At 35.0% G+C, this 20,681-nt stretch overlaps 1 protein-coding gene across 1 annotated transcript in view; it reads left to right on the forward strand.

The window, feature by feature from the left end:
• USH2A (usherin) overlaps positions 1–20,681 on the forward strand; it is a 790,277-nt gene that overhangs the window by 40,446 nt on the left and 729,150 nt on the right. The window contains exon 3 of the mRNA XM_021927201.2: positions 18,669–18,801. Coding sequence (XP_021782893.2) covers positions 18,669–18,801 — 133 coding nt within the window. The remainder of the gene's footprint in view (positions 1–18,668; positions 18,802–20,681) is intronic.

Raw genomic sequence — 20,681 nt, forward strand, 5'->3', positions numbered from 1 at the left:
GTTTGACTAATGCAGACTCTTACCAAAAGAGAATCAGAGTGCCTATTCCCCAAATTATTGTTAATGTAAGGAATTATCTTTTCTAATTTTTTCTAATTTGATGGGCAAAATAGTATGAGTGTATTCTTATTTCATTTAGCATTTCTTCCCCTACCTTGTACTTATCTCACCTTACAAAGGGTTATTAGCTTGCCACATGTATTTCTTGCTTCTGGGTAATAGCTGTGCATTGTTCTCTTATTTTTTAAATACAGGGGTCTGCATTTTTATTGATGACTAAGAAATCTTGATATATTTAGAAATTATATGTAAAAAATAATTTTAAATTTTTTTATTATACTTTAAGTTATGGGGTACATGTGCAGAACATGCAGGTTTATTACGTATGTATAATAAAGAAAGAAAGCATAGGCAGAGAAGGAAAATCACTCTGGACAGAAAACAATAATTTGTTAAAATATTAAAGAATAAAATTTGTATGTAAAAATAATAAATTCTAAAATGACAATTTAAAAATTTATATGTAGGCTGGGTGTGGTGCCTCATGCCGATAGTCCCAGCACTTTGGGAGGCCTATGCGGGAAGATCGTTTGAGTCCAAGATTTCAAGGCCAGGTTGGGCAACATAGCAAGACGTCATCTCTACAAAAAAAAAAAAAGAAAGAAAAAAAGAAAGAAAAAAAAATCAGCCAGGCATGGTGGTGCATGCCTGTAGTCCCAGCTACTCAAAAGGCTAAGATGGGAGGATCACTTGAGCCTGGGAGGTCAAGGCTGTGAGCCATGATCGTGCCACTGCACTCCAGCCTAGGCAACAGAGCCAGATCCTATCACAAAACAAACAAACAAACAAATTATATGTGAAAAGAATTATATGTGAAGATAATAAATTTCAGACATAAAATCCTATGTTAACTCCCATAGAAAATTAAGGGAGTTATCACACCTTTGCTTTTAACAATTATTTCTCTTCCCACGTTCCAGTTTTTGTTGAAATAAGCAGGGCTTCTTATCCCAGCTTCTTACGGCAAAATAATTACAGTAAAATGATATTTTTATTTCAAGCACTATAATAGCACTTTATAACTTATTTAAAAATTAATATGATGTTTAAAAGGATTCACTACTCAATGAGTATCCTTTTATAACATACATCTCTAATTTCTTAATTTGAATTGAGCTTTCTATTTGGTGAGAGTATTTCTATATTCTGAAAAGGAACATGGCCAGTGATGTACCTTCTGAATCCTTGCATAGTTGAGCATATCTTTCTAATGCCTGTACCCATGAACAATGTCTGGATGATGATGGAATTTTTTTCTTATACCCTTTCATTTGTGAGCTTTTAATACATTGCATCGTGTTTCTGAAGAGAAATCTGAGACATGCTTGGGGATTATTTTTCACTGTGGGTGACCCGTTTTTGTGTGTGTGAGTGAGATTCTTATAGGTTTCTTTCTTTATCCTTAAAATCCCAGGACTACCAGCCTATATCTTGGTGTTAATTAATCTTTATTTTCTTGAGAATATGGTAAGCTTTTCTTAGCTGAATATTCAGGTCATATTTTTAATCACTTGATGTTGGTTTCTATTATGTCTTTGAGTTTATATTTTAATTATTTGTTTTCTTCAGGCTTTGATCCTGTGAAATTTAGTGACCAATATAGTTTTATTCCTTTTATATCCAAGATACATAAGAAGTTATATATACTATAACGTCCATTCGTTCATCCACTTATTCTAATTACCCCAAACCCCTTTTTCCAAGGGCTTTGCTTCTTCCGTTCAGACTCTTTATTTGGGTCTTTTCATGGTTCCTTGCTTAACACTATGCACTTTTCATGGCACGCACTTTTCACGGCACACACTTTCCCTGGGAATTCTTACTCACAACCATGACTCCTCGTACTATTTTTATAGGCATAATTATAAAACCTGTTAATTTCTAAATTTATATTGCCACAGTGCTGTCAGTGAGCTTTCAAAATTCAAATTCAAGTATGACTTTTCTCAGTTTTAAGATTTTTTTGGTTGGAATGGAGACTCTTAATGACTTAGCTCTGACAACTGCTTGGCCTCATGTTCTGTAAGGTCTCCTCTAGGACCTTGCATTCTAGAAACACTGAGCTGTCTAGTCTTTAATTGTATCTATCTTTCTTATGTTGCTACAACTGCACATGTTCTTTACCAAGAATACTCTCCCTTACTATTTATTCCGCTTAATCCTACTTTTTCCTTTCACTCATTTGGCATCAACATTTTCAGGAAGCCTTTTCTTATCTCAAAATCTGAGTAGACATGCACTCAGCCTTTCTATGAAATTATCACGATGTACTCAATATGCTTTATTTGTGTCTATCACTAGACTCTGGAACTTTTAGATCAAGAATTTTACCTTATTTAGTGTTGTTCCCTTCAGAGATAGGCATCATGTTTGAATGTGATCTATTCTCAATAAACAAAGTTTGATTGAATGAGTGATGTCATCATCCAGTATTAGAACAAAGTTGATAGGACAGTTTGTTTAGAAGCTCTTGCAAGAATGCAGTTGACTCATGAACTACAAGGAATTGAATTGCTCAGGTCTGCTTTTATATGAATTTTTTCCAACTAAACACAGATTGAAAATACAGTACTTGCAGGATGTAAAATCTGACTATGCACAGGGCTGACTTTTTGTATCCTTGGGTTCCACAAGGCCAACTGTGGGACTTGAGTATGATTAGATTTTGGCTATTTGCACCTGGATCCTGGAACCAATCCCTTGAAGACTGTACAGATGAGAGATATTAGTTGATCGAATATGTAGCAGGAGAAAACTGAAAAAGGAAAAGAAATGTATGAGGTAATTTAATGAGAACGCTGAATTTCATTACTACTTTGGAGATTAGAAGAATGATAACGGTGACTTTAAAATTTGAACAAACTTCTTTATAACATGGCTTTCAAGTGGTAGCTAGAAAGAGGAGGCTTTGTTACCTTTGCTTTGTATATTGCAATACATTTCTGATTGTTCCCTTTCCGCTTTCCCCCCTAGTATTGTTGATTACTTTGTCTTTGTAAAAAACTTCATTGTGAAAATTTCTTTCTAAAATGTAAATGTTATTACATCCTTCCTCTCCTTAAATAAACACTATGCTCACCATTGTTCACACTCCAGAGAATGAAATTTCCTTCCCTTAGCAAGACGTTCAAGATCCTTCAAAATCTGTTAGATGGTGCCTCTATAGCTTCATTGGCCTTGTATGTACTTTGAGCTTTAAGGGCTCCCAAAATCACGTACTTAGATATTAAGTAGGTTTTGCATTACGTATATTTTTTAATTTACTGAAGGCAGATACTTTGTTCACTCATATGTGCTCAGAACAGCAAAATATATCTTATGTAGTGTATGTTTAATATAAGTAAATATATAAACAAACAGAAATATTGAGTTTGGCAAAAGATGATATTGAGAAAAAGCGATACGTGATAGAATGAAAAGCTAAATGTATTTTCTAAATGATGGGTGGACATTTACAGCTTTGCTAAATTATGTAATAAATCTTCTCTTTATCCTGAAAACATTATCTTTTCCATGATTAGTAATTACTTTACAGTCTCTTCCAGGTTATAAAGCTCAGTACTCTAATTAGTTTTAGAAAAACTGTGGCTAAACTTGTGGTTCTGTTTTTTTCTCTCGTATTTTGTCTCACACTGAAGTCAATGATATTTTTTTCTCTTCACAGTTATATTCAGTCTTAGCCTTCCCTGAGCTCTATTACAGCCTGGAAAATAACTGGAATTTCCTTTAAAATAATACATATTTTCTTAACTTTTCATATTAAGTGAAAAACACACAAACACTGGCCTCCTTTCACATTCCCTAGAACTTTTTGTTTTTTCTGTATTGGCATTTCCGATGTCTTTAGTTTTTTTGTCATTCTGACTCTGTATTCTGGTGCCTGGAACAGTGTTGCTTCCAAATAAATAGGCAGTACTTATAGTAATACTCATAAATATTTTAAGCTACTTGGAAAGAGATATTATTTAGAAGGTGTGTTTTGAATGACCTTCCATTTAACTACAGTGGATTTTATTCTTAGTACCATCCCAATATCTACCTTCTTGCATCTTCTTTTATGTTGTTTCTAATGCCTTTTGCGGTACCTATCAATTTACTGTCATCTACTGTTTTCATTAAGATTGCTACTTGCTGATCATTAATGAAAAGGTGAAATAAAACTAAATTCCTTATCAATTCTCTCCTTAAGTCAATAAATATCCAGTTTTACATGACGGTGCTTGAATTCAAGTTCATATAAAATATTACTTCAAGTAAGTTTGGGATTTTATATACATATATGGCTCTTTGGTTCAATTATATTTGTCTTATTTACTTTTGTTTTCTGTTCCTTTGTAGTATTCTTTGATAAGCTTGTCCTTTAAAATATATATTCCAACTAAACTCTTCTTAGAGCCTAAATAGTGTAGCCCTCTGGGGAGGGTCGCAAATGTAATTTGTTTGATTGGATACTCAAGCTTTTCAATTGTTTTCTTTTCCTTAGAGAAATAGAACCTTTCTAGCTTTCAGGTCAATTGATGTAATGGTTGGATTCAGATGGAATGACACTTTCTGCCCGTTGTAAGTCTCTAGCTCCTCAGAGAAATCCTTGGGAAATCTGTTGACAACTTGCTGTCATCCAGCTGGTCTGATGGTATAAATGGCTAAGACACTGATTCCTGGTAGTGTAAAAGTCTAATGGAACAGTGAAATTTTGAGAAGATCTCAAGTGCATCATGAATAAAGCACTTGAACAGCACTTGTATGTGCTTCTTACAATTTGTTTACTGGGTTTCTGCTTTTTTTTTTTTTTTTCTGGAGAAAGAGATTTACAGTTTTAATCTGATTAGACATTAGCAGCTGATTGAAGATGCTATTACTGTGAAGTATAGAAAAGAACACAATGATGATGAAAACTTTTTAAAGGAATCCTTAGAAGAAGAAAGCAGATGAAATTAGGTTGGCAAAGGAAATCACAGTTCAAAGTATACACAGGAGAGAAATGCAGTAGAGGAGAGTACTGAGTTGGTGCTGCACACAGAGAGCTGACAGCCTCCATGGGCAGGGGACATGTGGGTGTGACTGCCAGTGACATGAATTGCAAACAGCATTTGGAGTGACAGTCTGGGTCGGCTTCTCATGCTCTTTCCCATCACCAGGCATCAGCGAGTGGAAAGATTTGACCTCAATTTGGAGCACAGAGTGTGGGCTCTCAGGCCACAAGAAGGCAGGTGGATGGGAAAAGGATGTAGTGGAGTCCCCATGGCAAAAAAATAAGTTGTATTGCGTACCTGCCTTTGCCCCACAATTATCAAATCCAATCTAGGGTGAATAGAAACACATCTGCAGACAGATCCAATGCCCACCTACAAAAAGTTTCAGAAGATGAAAACAGAGATGGAGAAAAAAATTATAAAAAATATATAAAGAATTCTGGTAAAGTTGCCAAAAGAAATGCATCTTCTAGTCAAATGGGCTTTGTTCTATTAGTAGATGTTGAGACTAATGCAGTGAATTGATTATAGCTGATGTTAGTTGTTTGTGTGCATACATGTGTGCATGTTGAGGGGTGGGTGAGGGAAAGAAAAAAAAAACAAATAAATAAGAAATACACTGAGAGAAAAGTAATGCCCAGTGAATTAAAATAGTACAATATAACAAAGTTTTTGAGTGATTATTAAAGCTTGTGTGAGTATTCGGGGGTTCTCTGAGGTGTCAATATGTAAACTGAGATCTGACAGTAAAGACTCAGCTACCTTATATCTCTTCATCCCTACATTTTGTTCTAAGAAAACATTAGAAGTCCTGTGATCTCAGCTTAAGATGAAAACTCATAGTCATTCAAAGGTGGATTTGTGGAGGGTAGAGGTAAACTACCTTGATTATATTTACATAGAACGGAAGTGACACTAATTTAGAAATGTCCATTGCTATAAGTCTTAGGAGATATAAAGTACCATAGAAAGATCCTAAACAGTATTATGTGACAGAAAATGAATATTACACTTTTAAAAAAATATTAGATGTTATAACTTTAATCATTCTCACCTTTACATTTTAAGTATTTCACCATTTAATATCGACCTTTGTTATTGATTTATTTCTAAATATAACACTGAAAATAGTTTAGGCTCATTATTTTTCTTCTTAAGGAGTAAAATCAGCATGCAAATGTTTCTCCCACCAAGAAATTTTTTTCCTGGACTTCACCTTCTGAGGCATGTCCACCTTTGAGGGAAGCTAAACCACGCTTTGCGAAGAGATAACTATCTGAAGCACACAGCCCCACCAAATTTTCTCCCTCCTTCCCTCCCTCCTCCTTCCCTCCCTCCTCCTTTTTTCCTTCCTTCCTTCCCTCCTTCCTCTTTCCCTATTTCTCTCTTTCTCTTTCTTTCTCCCTTTCTTCCTTCCTTCCTTCCTTCCTTCCTTCCTTTCTTTCTTTCTTTCTTTCTTTCTTTCTTTCTTTCTTTCTTTCTTTCTTTCCTTCTTTCTTTCCTTCTCTATTTCTCTCTCTTTCTTTCTTTTTTCTTTCTTTCTCTTTCATCTCTTTCCCCTTCCCTCCCCTCTCCTTCTCCCCTTGCCTTCCCTTACCTTTCTTTCACCTGCTGCTTACCTGGAGTAACATGGTTTGGGAAGAAACATGTTAGAATTGGACTGAATAAATACAAATGATAAAAAGACAAAATGAATATTATTTTCAATAGTAATTGCCAGTATGACGTTCTCCAGATGATAACAAAAACTATTGACTTATGTTTAAATTGATACCACAATCTTATTTTTGTGATTGTGAAGGGAATCAAGGAAACTGTTCACTGAATATTCTGCTTTTGACCCATGAATACCTACTTTTGTATTTAGAGATGATATATTCTTACCTTAAATTAATGACTGTTTTCTGCCGTTCTTTTTTGGTGCAAACAAATTAAGTGTGTGCACTTCTCCATGACTGATTGTGCAAAAACTGCCTAGACAATTACTGTCTCTCCAGCTTTTGATCAGAAAGGACTACCTTTAAACAGTGGCCACAATAAAGGTGTTATTCTCAATTCTAGAATTAAAAAAAATAATAATCCAAATCATATTTCACAATACAGTTCTCTGAAGGAGGTTAAAGAGATTCAGATTTTTTCTTTTGTTTAAAATGGTTCTTCATTTAGTTTTTGAGACATATTTTTAATAAATTTTGCCCAGTACTGTCTACTGGAGCTGAAAAAATCTAAGAAGACACAAAATGGCTGAAGCATAGGTACTTACAGAAAAGTATGCCTTTCTTTTAAGAATATAAAATTAATACATAATTTATTTATTATATAATGGGATGTTCTACCCTTGTTGAAGATTTTAGCTGATGTAACTCATGCACAGTATAAGTGAGCATTCAGCCCTGTTTTGTTTATGTGGCAGGACCATTTCTACAAATTTTACAAATTACTCTTTAGGATCTTTATGACATCCATTGAGTGCTTGCATGAAGTTTAGTTTTTGAACTATACAAATAAATGATTTTCTATATATCTGTCTACATATTGAGGGCCTGATTGATGGCCCTTCTGACTTGGGGTCAGCAGTGAGTTCATATCTCCTGGAATACTTTGGCTTATTCCCTGGAAGTATAAACAGAAATCCTGTGTTCACTGTTTTCATTATTTTCCTTCAGGCATAATCTGACCTAATGATATGTAACTGTATTACTGTGATTTAAGAGATTTTTTTAAAAACTATAAATGTCTTGAGGAAAAGTGAAAATGGTGATTTTAAATTTAACACATTTAAATATTCATTTTATGAAAAGAATATTTGAAAGAATAGGGATTTATCAGGATCAATAGAAGGCTTGGAGTAACCTAATCATTTTAAATTTTACTGTTTCTTGTTTTTTTCTGTTTTCCTACAACTTATTCACTGTCCTCTACTATTCTCATACTTTGATAAATCATATTAATCTTTCAAGAGTTGGTTTAGATGAAGCTTCATTCATTTGATAAAGATTAAATTAGTGTCCAGCAGTTGCTAGTGGCAAGCTTACTTTGTTCTACTGTGCTTCACAGACAATGTGTTTTTTATTTTTATTTTATTTTTTACAAATTGAAGGTTTATGGCAACCTTGTTTCAGGCAAACATGTCATATATCAGTGCTATTTTTCCAACAGCATGTGCTGTTTTGTGTATGTATCACATTTTGGCAATTCTCCCCCAAATTTAAACTTTTTTCCAGTTATTATAGCTGTTATGGTGATCTGTGATGTTATTATAATTTCAGGGAGTGCATGAACCACACCAATATATGATGGCAAAGTTAATCAATAAATGTTGTGTGTGTTATGATTTCTCCACCAGCAGAATGTTCTTCTGATTCGCTCCTTCCCCTTGGGCCTCCCTGTTCCCTCAGACCCAACAATATTGCAATTCAATTAGACCAAGGCCACTACAGTGGCCTCTCTGTGTTCACATGAAAGGAAGAGTAACATTTCTCTCACTTGAAATCAAAAGCTAGAAATGATTAAGCTTAGTGAGGAAAGCATGTAGAAAGTTGACTGGATGAAAGCTAGTCCTCTTGCTCCAAACAGCCAAGTTGAATGCAAAGGAAAAGTTCTTGAGGGAAAATTAAAGTGCTATTCTAATGACCACAAAAATGATAAAAACAGAAACAGCTTTATTGCTGATGTGGAGAAAATTTGAGTGGTCCACATAGAAGACCAGGCCAGCTACAATATTCTCTTAAGCCAAAGTCTAATCCAGACAAGGCCCTAATATTCCATTCTGTGAAGTCTGAGGGAAATGAGGAAGCTACAGAAGAAAAGCTGGAAGCTAGCAGAGATTGGTTCACAAGGTTTAAGGAAGAAAGTAGTTTCCATAACATAAAACCGCAAGGTTGAAATAGCAAGTGCTGTTGTAGAAGTTGCAAGTTATCCAGAAGATCTAGATAAGATCACTGATGAAGGTGGCTACACTAAACAACATTATTTCTATGTGGATGAAAAGGCCTTCTCTTGGAAGAAAACACTATCTAGGACTTTCATAGCTAGAGAAGAGAAATCGATGCCTAGTTTCAAAGCTCCAAAAATAAGACTGAGTCTCTTGTTAGGAGCTAATGCAGTTGGTGGCTTTACTGCACAGGTGGTACGTGCCCTAACCCCCATATTGTTCAAGGGTCAATGGTTTATAGAAGTAATATAGAAGTAAGTGTGTGCATCAAATCTAATCTATCTAGTAGTATCTATTTATATTCATATTCCCTATATATCCATATTCCCTACAGCTAACCACTGAGGGGAGAGAGTGGGCCTGGGAGCAGTAACACTGAAATAGCATGAATCTACTTAGCACAGAATCTTTGTTCCTAAAGACCATTCATCTCTTAGGGGAACCAGGATTTCTTGGAGAAATAGCTGATTCCAGGGCTGTGGTGGGGAAGTACAAAATGAGCCTAGAACATCTTGTGTCATAAAGTAAGAAGATACTCAAAGAACTATTAGAACATGTCAATATGACCCAGAATGCAGCTGTATGGGGTCTATACTGTCCAAACCTGGAACAACTTGAGCATTGAAATACATATTGAGAGTAATGAATTATACCCCGCTGAATAAAATAGAGACTCATGAGTCTATACAGATAAAAATAAGCATATGCATGCATTGAATTTTTAATAAGCAATAGGGTATTTATACAGTCTCGAAGTATCTGCTCACAAAATGTTTGCTAATTGCAAAGGGGAAAATTGTATTTTTACAGTGTGGAAGCCTGGCAGATATATTAATGCAAATGATTGAAGTTAACATCATTGGTAATGGAACAAATAGAAATGATGTAAGGCATGATAAGATATAATATAATCACTGTATTACCTGAATTTAATCACCGGGAAAAATTAGACAAACCCAAATTGAGAGGCAATCTACAAAATAACTGGGTGGTCCTCTTTAACAGTATTAAGATCAGAAAAGCCAAAGAAAGATTGAGGAACTCTTTCAGATCAAAAGAAACCTTAGAGTCATGACAACTAAAGGCAACATGTGATTTGGGGCTGCAGGTGTTTTTTCTATAAAAGACATTTTTGGGGTCATTGACAAAACTTGAATGGGCTTTAAAGATAAAATGGTAGCGGTGTACCAATAACTTTGATGTTTACATCATACTTACGTAAAAGAATGTCTTTTTGTAGCAAATACACACTGCAGTATTCAGGGGGATTGTGTCAGTAAGTCAAAAATTTAATCTCAAGTGGGTCAGAAAAAAATTCTTTGTACTATTCTTGTGACTTTCCTGTAAGTTTGAAAGAGTTATTTTTTAAAGTAATAAAAAACAGAAACTACTGATTGAGCTGCATTACAGATGGAATGGGAAAAGAGAAAATGGACAGAGGAAGTACAAACAACTCATTTGAGGAAGACCTCAATAGAGAGAAGAAGAGTACAGGGAGATATTTGGTGGAGGAGACTTCAAAGATATTTTCATATTCTCATCTTTGTTTGTAAACACTTTATTCATATTCATTTATTATATTGCCTCCTTTCATTGAAAGTATTTTATATGCCCATTTCTATTACAGATTGCAAGTTCCTTGAAGAAAAGGTCTGTGTTTTATATACCCCTTATGTGTACTAGCATCACACTTAGCATATCATAACGTGCCTGTCTGATATTCAAACAACAGGATCATTTTCAAACAAGTGATTGGATTTTAGAGAGAGTATGAAGAGCAGTTTTCTTTATAAACATGGGAGACAAAAGAGGTTGACTCACTTTTAAGGAGAGGACATTGTAGTTATAACAAGTAACTTCTAGATCATTGGGATGTAACATACTGAAAAAGTTTTCTAAGGTATTCTACAGCTAACTTGATAATCTTTTGGAAATCATCTGTTCTCCATGGGTAAAATAGAAAAAGGCACAATGATATACTGAAATAATTAAGGGTATCTAATATTGTGATCAAGTATGCACCAAAAGCTTTCTTAAATGTAGAATTGTGCATGGCACATCTTTAAGCAGTATCTAGAAAAAACCGGCTGGAACTTTCCCTATTCCTTAGGAATTCAATAAATCAGACTGTTGGCAGATTTTCTATCATGTATATGTGTAAATTAATAGCTTTTTTTTTTTTTTTTTTTTTTGGCAGTAGAGAGAAGAGAGTAATTTAAATGTGTAGGAAGAAGAGGCCGTGAGAGTTTCACATCCAGTCAAGACAGGACAAAAAAAAAAAAAAAATCTACTTGTATTCCTATGTTAAATTTTTAGAGATCAATTAAATGGGGACTTGTTTGTTGGAGGTTGCAGTATATGAAGAGCTTTAATAGAGATCAGGGGAGAACAGCAAATCTGGAGAATCACACGCAGGGTGCAAATGTAATACACTTAGGCTTTTCCTATAGATCGCTTCAAGAGCCTGGCTTGTCTTGTCTGAGTTACTCAGAGAGGAAAAAAGGAAAGTGAGTGTATATGTTGGCTTGGGGTGTGTGAAGGTGTGGGAATGGAGAGAAGGGGACAGAGGAAAAAGTGTTGAAATAAAACCCCAGGAGCTCATGGAAAACACAAAGCTGAAACAAAACCAAGAAAAAATCTTTGAGCGGTATACCAGCAGTTACTCAGTCAATCAAACTAGTAGCAGGAACACATACACATTCCAAACACTACAAATGTTTGTGGGCCACCCACCTGGTTAATTTCTGCCAAAGCAACTATCCCTGAATAATGTCCTCAAGTACTTATTCATATTGTTTGTATAAACATCACTCAATAGAGAATATTTAATAAACTGGAGCATTTATAATTATATAAAAATTCATGTCAGTAAACAAGGCCACTCTGAAAAGTATGTGAAGAATCACACTATGACACACTTTTGTTAGAAAACGGTGCCTTTTCTTTATTGCTTAGAGTTGTAACATCACGTAGTTCGTGATGTTTTCAGAGTATCAATTAGCCAATCAATCAGTTAGTGTTTATTAAGCTCCTGTCCAGCATATAAAGCATGCTCATCAAAGTTGCAAATGACATAAATCTTAGAGGGATAGTAAATGCACTGCATGACAGATATAGCATCCAAAAAGATTTTGACAGCTCAGAGCAATGGGCTGAATCTAATGAGATGAAATATAACATAGATAAATATAAATGTCAACCCTTGGGTCCACAAAGCCAACTGTATATGTATAGAATGGGGTAGATGTGAGTTAGCAGTTGATGTAAGTAAGAAAAAAAAAAAGACAGTGTTTTAGTTAACAGTCAGCTCAACTTAATTTATCAGTTTTAGCTGCATGATGTCATTGCCAAAAATCTAACCTGCAATTTTGAATTGTATTAATGTGACAATCCTGTACCAGTTTGACAGGTCAGACCACATCTAGAGATTGTAGTATTTCTGGAGCCACATTTTAAGAAGAGAGACACTAAAAACTATGTCATATTTAGAACATCACAGAAACTAAACACATTTATCTTGAAGAAGACTTAGGAGAGGAATGACAACCTTCTTTACGTTTATGTAAGCTCTCACGTGGAAAAGTGATTAAATTTGTTTGGTGTAGTCTCAATAACTAGAACTGGAACTTATGAACTGAAGTTATAAGGAGATACCTTTGGGTTCAATCATTTATAATAATTACATATAATAGTAAAAGCTGTTCAAAGAGAAAGGCATTCCCAAAATCTGCAGAGGCGGAATACTAGAATAGTTTAGCCTGAGTGTCCTCCTTTGTAATGTGGGGACAACACCATTGTGAAGCAGCGATCTGGGAAGGCAGTGCCATGATACAGGGAAAATGTTCAGCACAATGAGGGGCACGTGTTAAGTGATTATAGCACACAGCGGATGTCACCTTTCCTATTGTGGGAGGTGTTGACATCAATCCTGAATCATCACTGGGTAGAGGTATAGAAGAGATGCTAAATGGATGGATTTAACAAACTAAATGACTATTACTTCAAAACCCTAACTGGCTGTAACTTGTTAATTAAATTAGCTGTTTAAAACTGTCTCTGAAACCACTAGTCACCCTTCTATAGCACCTTAATTTTTTTTTTTTTTTTTTTTGAGACAGTCTTGCTCTGTCGTACAATCTGGAGTTCAGTGGCTCCATTTCGGCTCACTACAACCTCAGCCTCCCGTGTTTAACCAATTCTCTGCTGCAGCCTCCCAAGTAGCTGGTATTACAAGCTCGTGCCACCACACCCAGCTAATTTTTGTATTTTTAGTAGAGACGGAGTTTCACCATCTTGGCCAGGCTGATTTTGGACTCTTTTACCTACCTCGTGATCCACCCACCTTGGCCTCCCAAACTACTGGGAATACAGGGGTGAATCACTGAGCTAAGCTTTTTTTTTTTTTTTGACAGTCTCACCCTGTGGCCCAGGCTGGAGTGCAGTGGCGCGATCTCGGCTCACTGCAAGCTCCACCTCCTTGGTTCAAGCAATTCTCCTGCCTTGGCCTCCCAAGTAGCTGTAATTACAGGAATGCGTCATCACACCTGGCTAATTTTTTTTGCATTTTTAGTAGAGATGGAGTTTCGCCATGTTGGCCTAGAACGTTTCACCTCAAGTGATCCGCCCACCTCGGCTTCGCAGAGTGCTGGGATTACAGGCGCGTACCACTGTGCCAGGCCAAATGTTTGTTTTCAATCGTCTGTGCTTCTTTTTAATTATATTTAAAATGGAGAAAAAAAAAAACAAACCTGTCTTAGGTAACTGTAAAGTTAAAAAGAATGAATATGCATACATATTTTAGAACAATGGCTGACATAGTAGCTTTTTTTTCTTGTTTCTTCTTTTTTTTGTTTTTTTGGTGGAGTCTCACTCTGTCACCCTGTCACCCAGGCTGGAGTGCAATGGCGCCATCTTGGCTCACTGCAACCTCTGCCTCCCGGGTTCAAGAGATTCTCCTGCCTTAGCCTCCCGAGTACCTGAGACTACAGGCGTGTGCCGCCACACCGGGCTACTTTTTGTATTTTTTTTTTTTTTTTTTTACTAGAGATGGTGTTTCACTATGTTGACGGTCTCAAACTCCTGACCTCATGATCTGCCTGCCTCGGCCTCCCAAAGTTCTCGGATTAGAGGTGTGAGCCACCGTGCAATGCTCATACTAGCTTTTTAATATGTTAGCTACTTTTACAATGTCAAAGTAAGTGGCAAAGAATTATTGGAGAATAGAGGACTTGAGATGTGTGCTTTGAAAAATACTAAAAATTTAGTTAAGTGCCTATATGGAAATAGCTTGAACACATCATGAGATTAAATGATGTGTGATCATCAGACAGTGAGGAAATTTTACCAATTAGATTGGAGGTTGGCTGTTGGTGAAGGTTAGAAATAAATTGGGTGAGATGAGTGAGGAAAAACTCAGAAGGCCTTAGGTTTAGGATGGTAACCAATTGGATGGGATGTGTGGGGATTCCACGTGTTCTTAGGTAGGGGAATACAATATACATGTGATATTTTAAAATAAACTTATAGAATTTTCAGGATACATTGCCTTACTTTAGCTTAAAAATTATGGATGGAATAGTGGAATCTTTTTATGCAAATCTTTCTTTCACTTAGAAATAGAAATTTCTATTTCAGGGCAATTTCTATTTCAGAAAGTCCAAGACTTTTCTCCTCCATAAAGTTTTCTCTTCTGATTCATATCACAGTGGTTTTTCTTTTTTGTTTGAATTTCTTAGCATTCAAAATTATGTTCCTTTTATTCGTATCATCCATCATGATCTTTTGAGGGTACATTTAAATTTAAGATATGTTGTCAAATCACTTCATGTTAATCTATTAGAAAGATGTTATTCTGAATGCACAAAATGGTTTTGCTTTAAATGAGGCCCTCCAGATTAATAAAACTGCTCTTCCTGGGAAGCTTCTAAGTTGGTTCTGGGAAAGCAAGTTACAGAGAGAAAGTCCAAAAATATGTTATATACCACACATATTAACAAATTAAGACATAATTTCTCAAAGCAACTCCTTGGAAAAGATAATCCTTCTTGACTGCATTAAGATTCAGTATTTAAGTTAGAAACAATCATCATCATTTATTGTGATGCAAACACTATCTAGTATATTAAAATGTATTCTGTTGTTATCATACATACAAGCTCCTTGAGAGAAAGGATGACAACTTAACTTTTGTTGGTGTAGGTCATAGGGCCACTGTGGGCACTGAGTTGATGCTTTATGAATTCAATTTAAATTAGAAGAATGTAGGCAATGGGAATACCATTTATCCGGTAAGATATTCAGCACAGGTACTCTGTCTCTCTATTTCTCAGCCTGAGTCAGCAGTTTCTTTCAGTTTGGATGGCCAGCAGGAGTAAAATGGCAGCAAAGATTTGGCATTTCAATGGAACAGGTGATTGTGGAAAATTACTCTAGTCTAGGTGGACTTGATTCTATTTTCCCCTTGGTAGCTACTGAGTTATTATGTAACTTTCTGGACTTTTGAATTATATTTCTCACTAATCAAACATGCGAATGGGAGGATAGTGTCAAGAATTCTACTTAAAAAAAAAAATCTAGTGTACTCTTATACTTAAAGGGATGAGTATGATCTGTCACAGGGACACAAATGTGACCAAAAAAGTGGTTAAAATAAAATATGAAACTGAAGAGAATGAAGATTTGAGCATGACCTTCTCCGTATCTTCTTTCCAAAGTGCTTTTGGATCTCTTATGAAGGGGATTTAAAGACTTTTCTACAACTGCTACTGGTTTTGTCAATTCATTCATTCAAGACACATCAATAAACATGCACAAGCTCCTCTTATCCTCATAGGGCTAGAGAATGAGATAGGTGCGAAGTTTATTGTAGCAAAAGGCTTTCTTTTCACAAATCAGAAATTCCATTGTATGTATTCCCTTAAATAACTAGCAAGGGGACCATCAGGATGAGCTATTGCAAAAATCCACCTCAGTCTTTACAGCTTCAGGGTGATGGGGCCCCAGATCAGAATTGTAAAGTAGTTTAGAGAATCTTGGAACATAAAACATGGTGCAGAAAAACCAAAGAAGATTTAATCTTATGTATGGAAAGGTGGTTGGTAGGGGAGGGGGCAATGGAAGAGAGTGGCTTGGGATCATCATTAATCATTATTTAAGTACCTACAAAGTGAAAATATCCTTCTGGAATTCACTGCAAGTGACACTGAATTCTTCTACTAAGCAAATATGTGATGAGTTGATAAAAAAGAAGGTCCTGAACTCTTGACAACAGATATAATACGGTGAATACAGAAAATCAAAAACATGCTTTCTATCTGACTCAAAATAAAGGTGCACTTAAACTTGTAAAAGACAACATTTTTATTTGAATGATATGACAGAACTGTCACAGGAGTGTTACCTGCTATAAAGAAAGCCTAAGAATTATTACCTTTATTAGACCAGTGACACTGAGCTTTAGCCATACATTTCTAACTTCTGTCCCTCTACAGAGACAATTTTCTTTTCTTAAATAAACTGTCATGCTAGTGTTAATATATTGTTGGCTCTCTCATGCTCTGAGAATACTGCTGATATAAAACATGTATATGTTAGATTGGTAATAGTATCTTTAGTGTAGCTGACTAGAACAAATGTGTTTCCCTCATGGCTGTGCTAATGTGATAAAGGAAAATTGGCTGTTCATCAGCTTTTGGCTGGGTAAAGACAGTAGAGATGGAACCACATTCTTTTTTATGCATTAATACCACCGAGAACTTTTCACTAGTTATATTTCATGTGCCTGCATGTTGTGCAAAGATGTTGTAAAACATGAGATAATGCTACAAATAACAAAGTAGAAAAGCCTGTATCTTTTATAATGATAACAGTCAAACACCAAATGACAGTAACAGGCTGTAAAAAATAGGATGCAAAAAAAAAAAAAAAAAAATGCAGCCCCACTACCCAACAAAGCGGAATATATCCAGGCCCTTGAGGACTTGGCATAGGATTTGAGGTATATTAAAGCTTTGTTTTAAAATTAAATCAAATGCAACACTAGATCAATGGATTTAAGAAAGAACATGGTTTAAATGAAAGTAGGGTAGTTAGAATGGAGAAAAGCCATTTTGGGTAACTTTTTGAAAAAATCAATATTACCAAGTAATTATTGTATTAACTTCCTGGTTTTTTATTTTCTTTTGTTTTGTTTGTTTGGGGGCATGTTGAAAAAGATTTTTAAGGCAATAGTTCACATAATGATTTTAAGATGTTTGAGAATAAATGTTTATCTTCATTAATTATTGCAAGTCTTTTTAACATAAAAGCATTAAAAGTATAAGTAGTTTCAGGCTCACAGCAACATTGAGTGGGAAGTACAGAGATCTCCCAAACATGCTGTACCCCCACGTACCCACAGTCTCCCCCTCTATTAAAGCCCTGCACCAGAGTGGCGATATATTTGTTAAAATTGCTGGACCTACATTGATACATCATTATCACTCAAAGTCCATAGCAGAATAGCATGTTGAATGGTTTGCTATCATTTTAATTAAAATGTTAGCATCCAACCTTTCCATTGCATGACCTTAAATCTCACTCTCTCCTCCCCGTCTCAACCCCTCCCCTTTCCAAACCCTTTTAGTTGCCATTTCAGCTCCTTCACTAATTAGAGTACCAATTATTCCTTTTACATTTAAGCTAAAAGCACTTGAACAAAGAGACTATTTGCAGAGATAAAGTTGATGTCCAAACAGCGGATTAGTTTATTTAGAAGTGTATGCAATCAAAGATTTTGTGCAGATATCTATGGGTGTTTTGCATAAAAGTTTGATAGAATTGGCTATTCTGGGCTCCTGTCACGTAACAAAAATCCCATAGCTTTTTAATCATGTAATCCAAGAGTTATCAAACTACAACCTGTGGGTCAAATTGGCTGGCCACCTGTTTTTATAAATAAAGTTTTATTTAGACACAGCCATGCTCATTTGTTTATATATTGTCTGAGGATGCTTTTGCATTACGGCATTAGAGTTGGGCAGTTGTGACAGCAACCATTTGGCCCACAGAACCAAATCATTTGACTTGCAGAGAAAAAAACATTCTTCAGCTATTTACAGGAAAAAAAATGCTAATCCCTAATATATGCAGTTATTAGGCAACTTGCTTGATTGATTAGTCTAGAATATGACTGGCAAACTTTTGTTATCCTACATTGGGAAAGTAGACCTGAAAATCACCAACCGGATACCAATACCCAAGACAATAAATTCAAGAAATATTTGATCCCAGTAGCTTGAATTATATCCACATATAATTCTTTGTTGTTATATGTGGTTTTAATTATTTCTCCCCCTTGTACTCATTTTGCTTTATTTCCAAATATAGCCATAACAAATTTAATTTGTGTATAAAGAAGTAACATATCCTCAAAAACCCTGTAAAAGCATGGCAATCAGAGCTGTTATATGTATTGGACAAACTATTATGTACACCTGTGAGCACCCTGGGAGATATCATCACAGCACAAAATGACACTATGTAGGTTTATATCTAGATAAACACATGGAGATATCATTGAGCTATTAAAATACTGTTTTCAGTCTTCCCAACTGAACAAAGTAAAGAAGAAAGAAAGTTACTTAAGAAAAACTGCTGAAATGTGTTTATTGTAAAATAAAAGTTTATGCACTTAAAATAATAACGGTAGTAATTTCTTACAGGTGCATCAGACAAAAATCAGCTTCTTTATCAATGGCGTGGAGAAGGATCATACACCTTTCGATGCAAGAACTCTAAGTGGTTCAATTACAGATTTTGCATCTGGTACTGTGCAAATAGGACAGAGTTTAAATGGTAAGTTTCCGACTTCAGAATGTTATTTATTTCATCCAATTACATTGTTCTTAAAAATGCGTCAAACAAATAATATTTTAAAATATCTACATGTATTCATCTTCTAAGGCTACTGAACAAATTACCACCAACTGGGTGGCAGATTAATAAAATTAAAACTTATTTTTTCACAGTTTTGGAAGCTGAAAAGTCAGAAATTAAGGGTTCAGTGGTGTTGGTTCCTTCTGGAGGCTGTGAGGGCAAATCCATTCCATGTCTCCCTCTTCGTGGTGGCTGCTGGCAATCCTTAGTGTTGCTTTACTTGCTGCTTCCCAACTGCAATCTTTGCCTCAGCCTTCATGTGGCCCTCTCCTCTGAATCTTCTCCCCTTTACCTCTGTTATAAGGACACTTGTCATTGGATTTAGGGCCCACTCACAGTCAGGAGGATCTCACCCTGAGTTCCTTAATTATACTTGCAAAGACTCTTTTTCCAAATTAAGGTCACAGTTACAGGTTCCAGGTGGATAATAGATCTTTTGGGTCTACTATTTAACTTACTACATTTGGGAAGCTTTCAAATAGAAACTTCTTTATTCTGATTAGTTTTTAAGTAATTTCAATGTGTAATAAATTATATTTCCTCTCTGTCTTTTTTGATGGGTTTACATTTTAATGTACAGCATTGTTAAAGTAGGACTACAAAGTATTAGATGAAACCTGAGAAATAGCATTAATATGTAATTAACTGGACTAATATTTACATTTATTACATTAAAAATGAGCCATATAGTTTAAGAAGATATCATATACTATATATTGAATAAAACCAGAAGTTGAAATAAGAAATTATCTTGAAATACCTAGTACAATGGTCTTTAAAATGCCTACATATTAAAATAAAAATATTATTTTATATTATTATATAATATATGCTCATTATAAAAAAATCTAAACAATATGGAACTCTGTGAAATAAAAAGTATTTTTCATATTTCTATCTTCAGAGATATAGTTGAACTTTTTTATACTCCTCCAGATTTTTAGTACATTTTTAGCTAGAGATATAGTTATAAATATATTTTTCCAAAAATAAAATTACAATACATATGCTTTCTCTGAGCCCTCTAAAAATAAATACTTCTCTTTCAAATGTTATAAACAACATTCCATGTCAATGTATCTTCTCATTTAGATATATGTTCTCATTTAAGATGGCTGCATTGTGTGCAATTGTATAGTTGCTATCCATATTTCTTCAGTTCCTATAGTGAACATTTAGGGTTTTTTTAAATGTTTCAGTATAATTAGCAGTTATTTTATAGAAAATATTATATATATCTACATATATGTATATATCTGTGTCTATATCTACATTTCTATTTATATATATCAACTAACAACCTATCAATCATATACATAGACATATACATACATACATACGTATTTGAGCAGTTACCTGATTGCACAGTTCCTTAATATTCTATACATTGGTGCCAACCTGCGTGAGTTCATACCCCATTTTCTCACTTACTAGCTATACGGCTGGCAAGGTATTTTAATGTCTCTGAAGTGTAGTCACCCTGACTTTAAAGTGATGGTGATGATAACATTGATACCCCATAGAGCCAATGTAAGGATCAAATGAAGCAATGTCATATAAAACATTACTGTGTTTCAAGCACCTGCCATGTAGTAGATACTCAATATTTATTTGTTAAATGAATGAATGAATGAAGTGCTAAGCACAATGCCTGTATATAAACTATATTTTCTCTCTTGGGCATAGGGCTGGATTTTAATGTACAGCATTGTTAAAGTAGGACTTGATACAGTATTAGGTGAAAACTGAGAAATAATATTAACATATAATTAACTGGACTATGTAGTTTATATTTTCTC

The sequence above is a fragment of the Papio anubis genome, chromosome 1 (assembly GCF_008728515.1).
Source record: "Papio anubis isolate 15944 chromosome 1, Panubis1.0, whole genome shotgun sequence".
Taxonomy (NCBI): domain Eukaryota; kingdom Metazoa; phylum Chordata; class Mammalia; order Primates; family Cercopithecidae; genus Papio; species Papio anubis.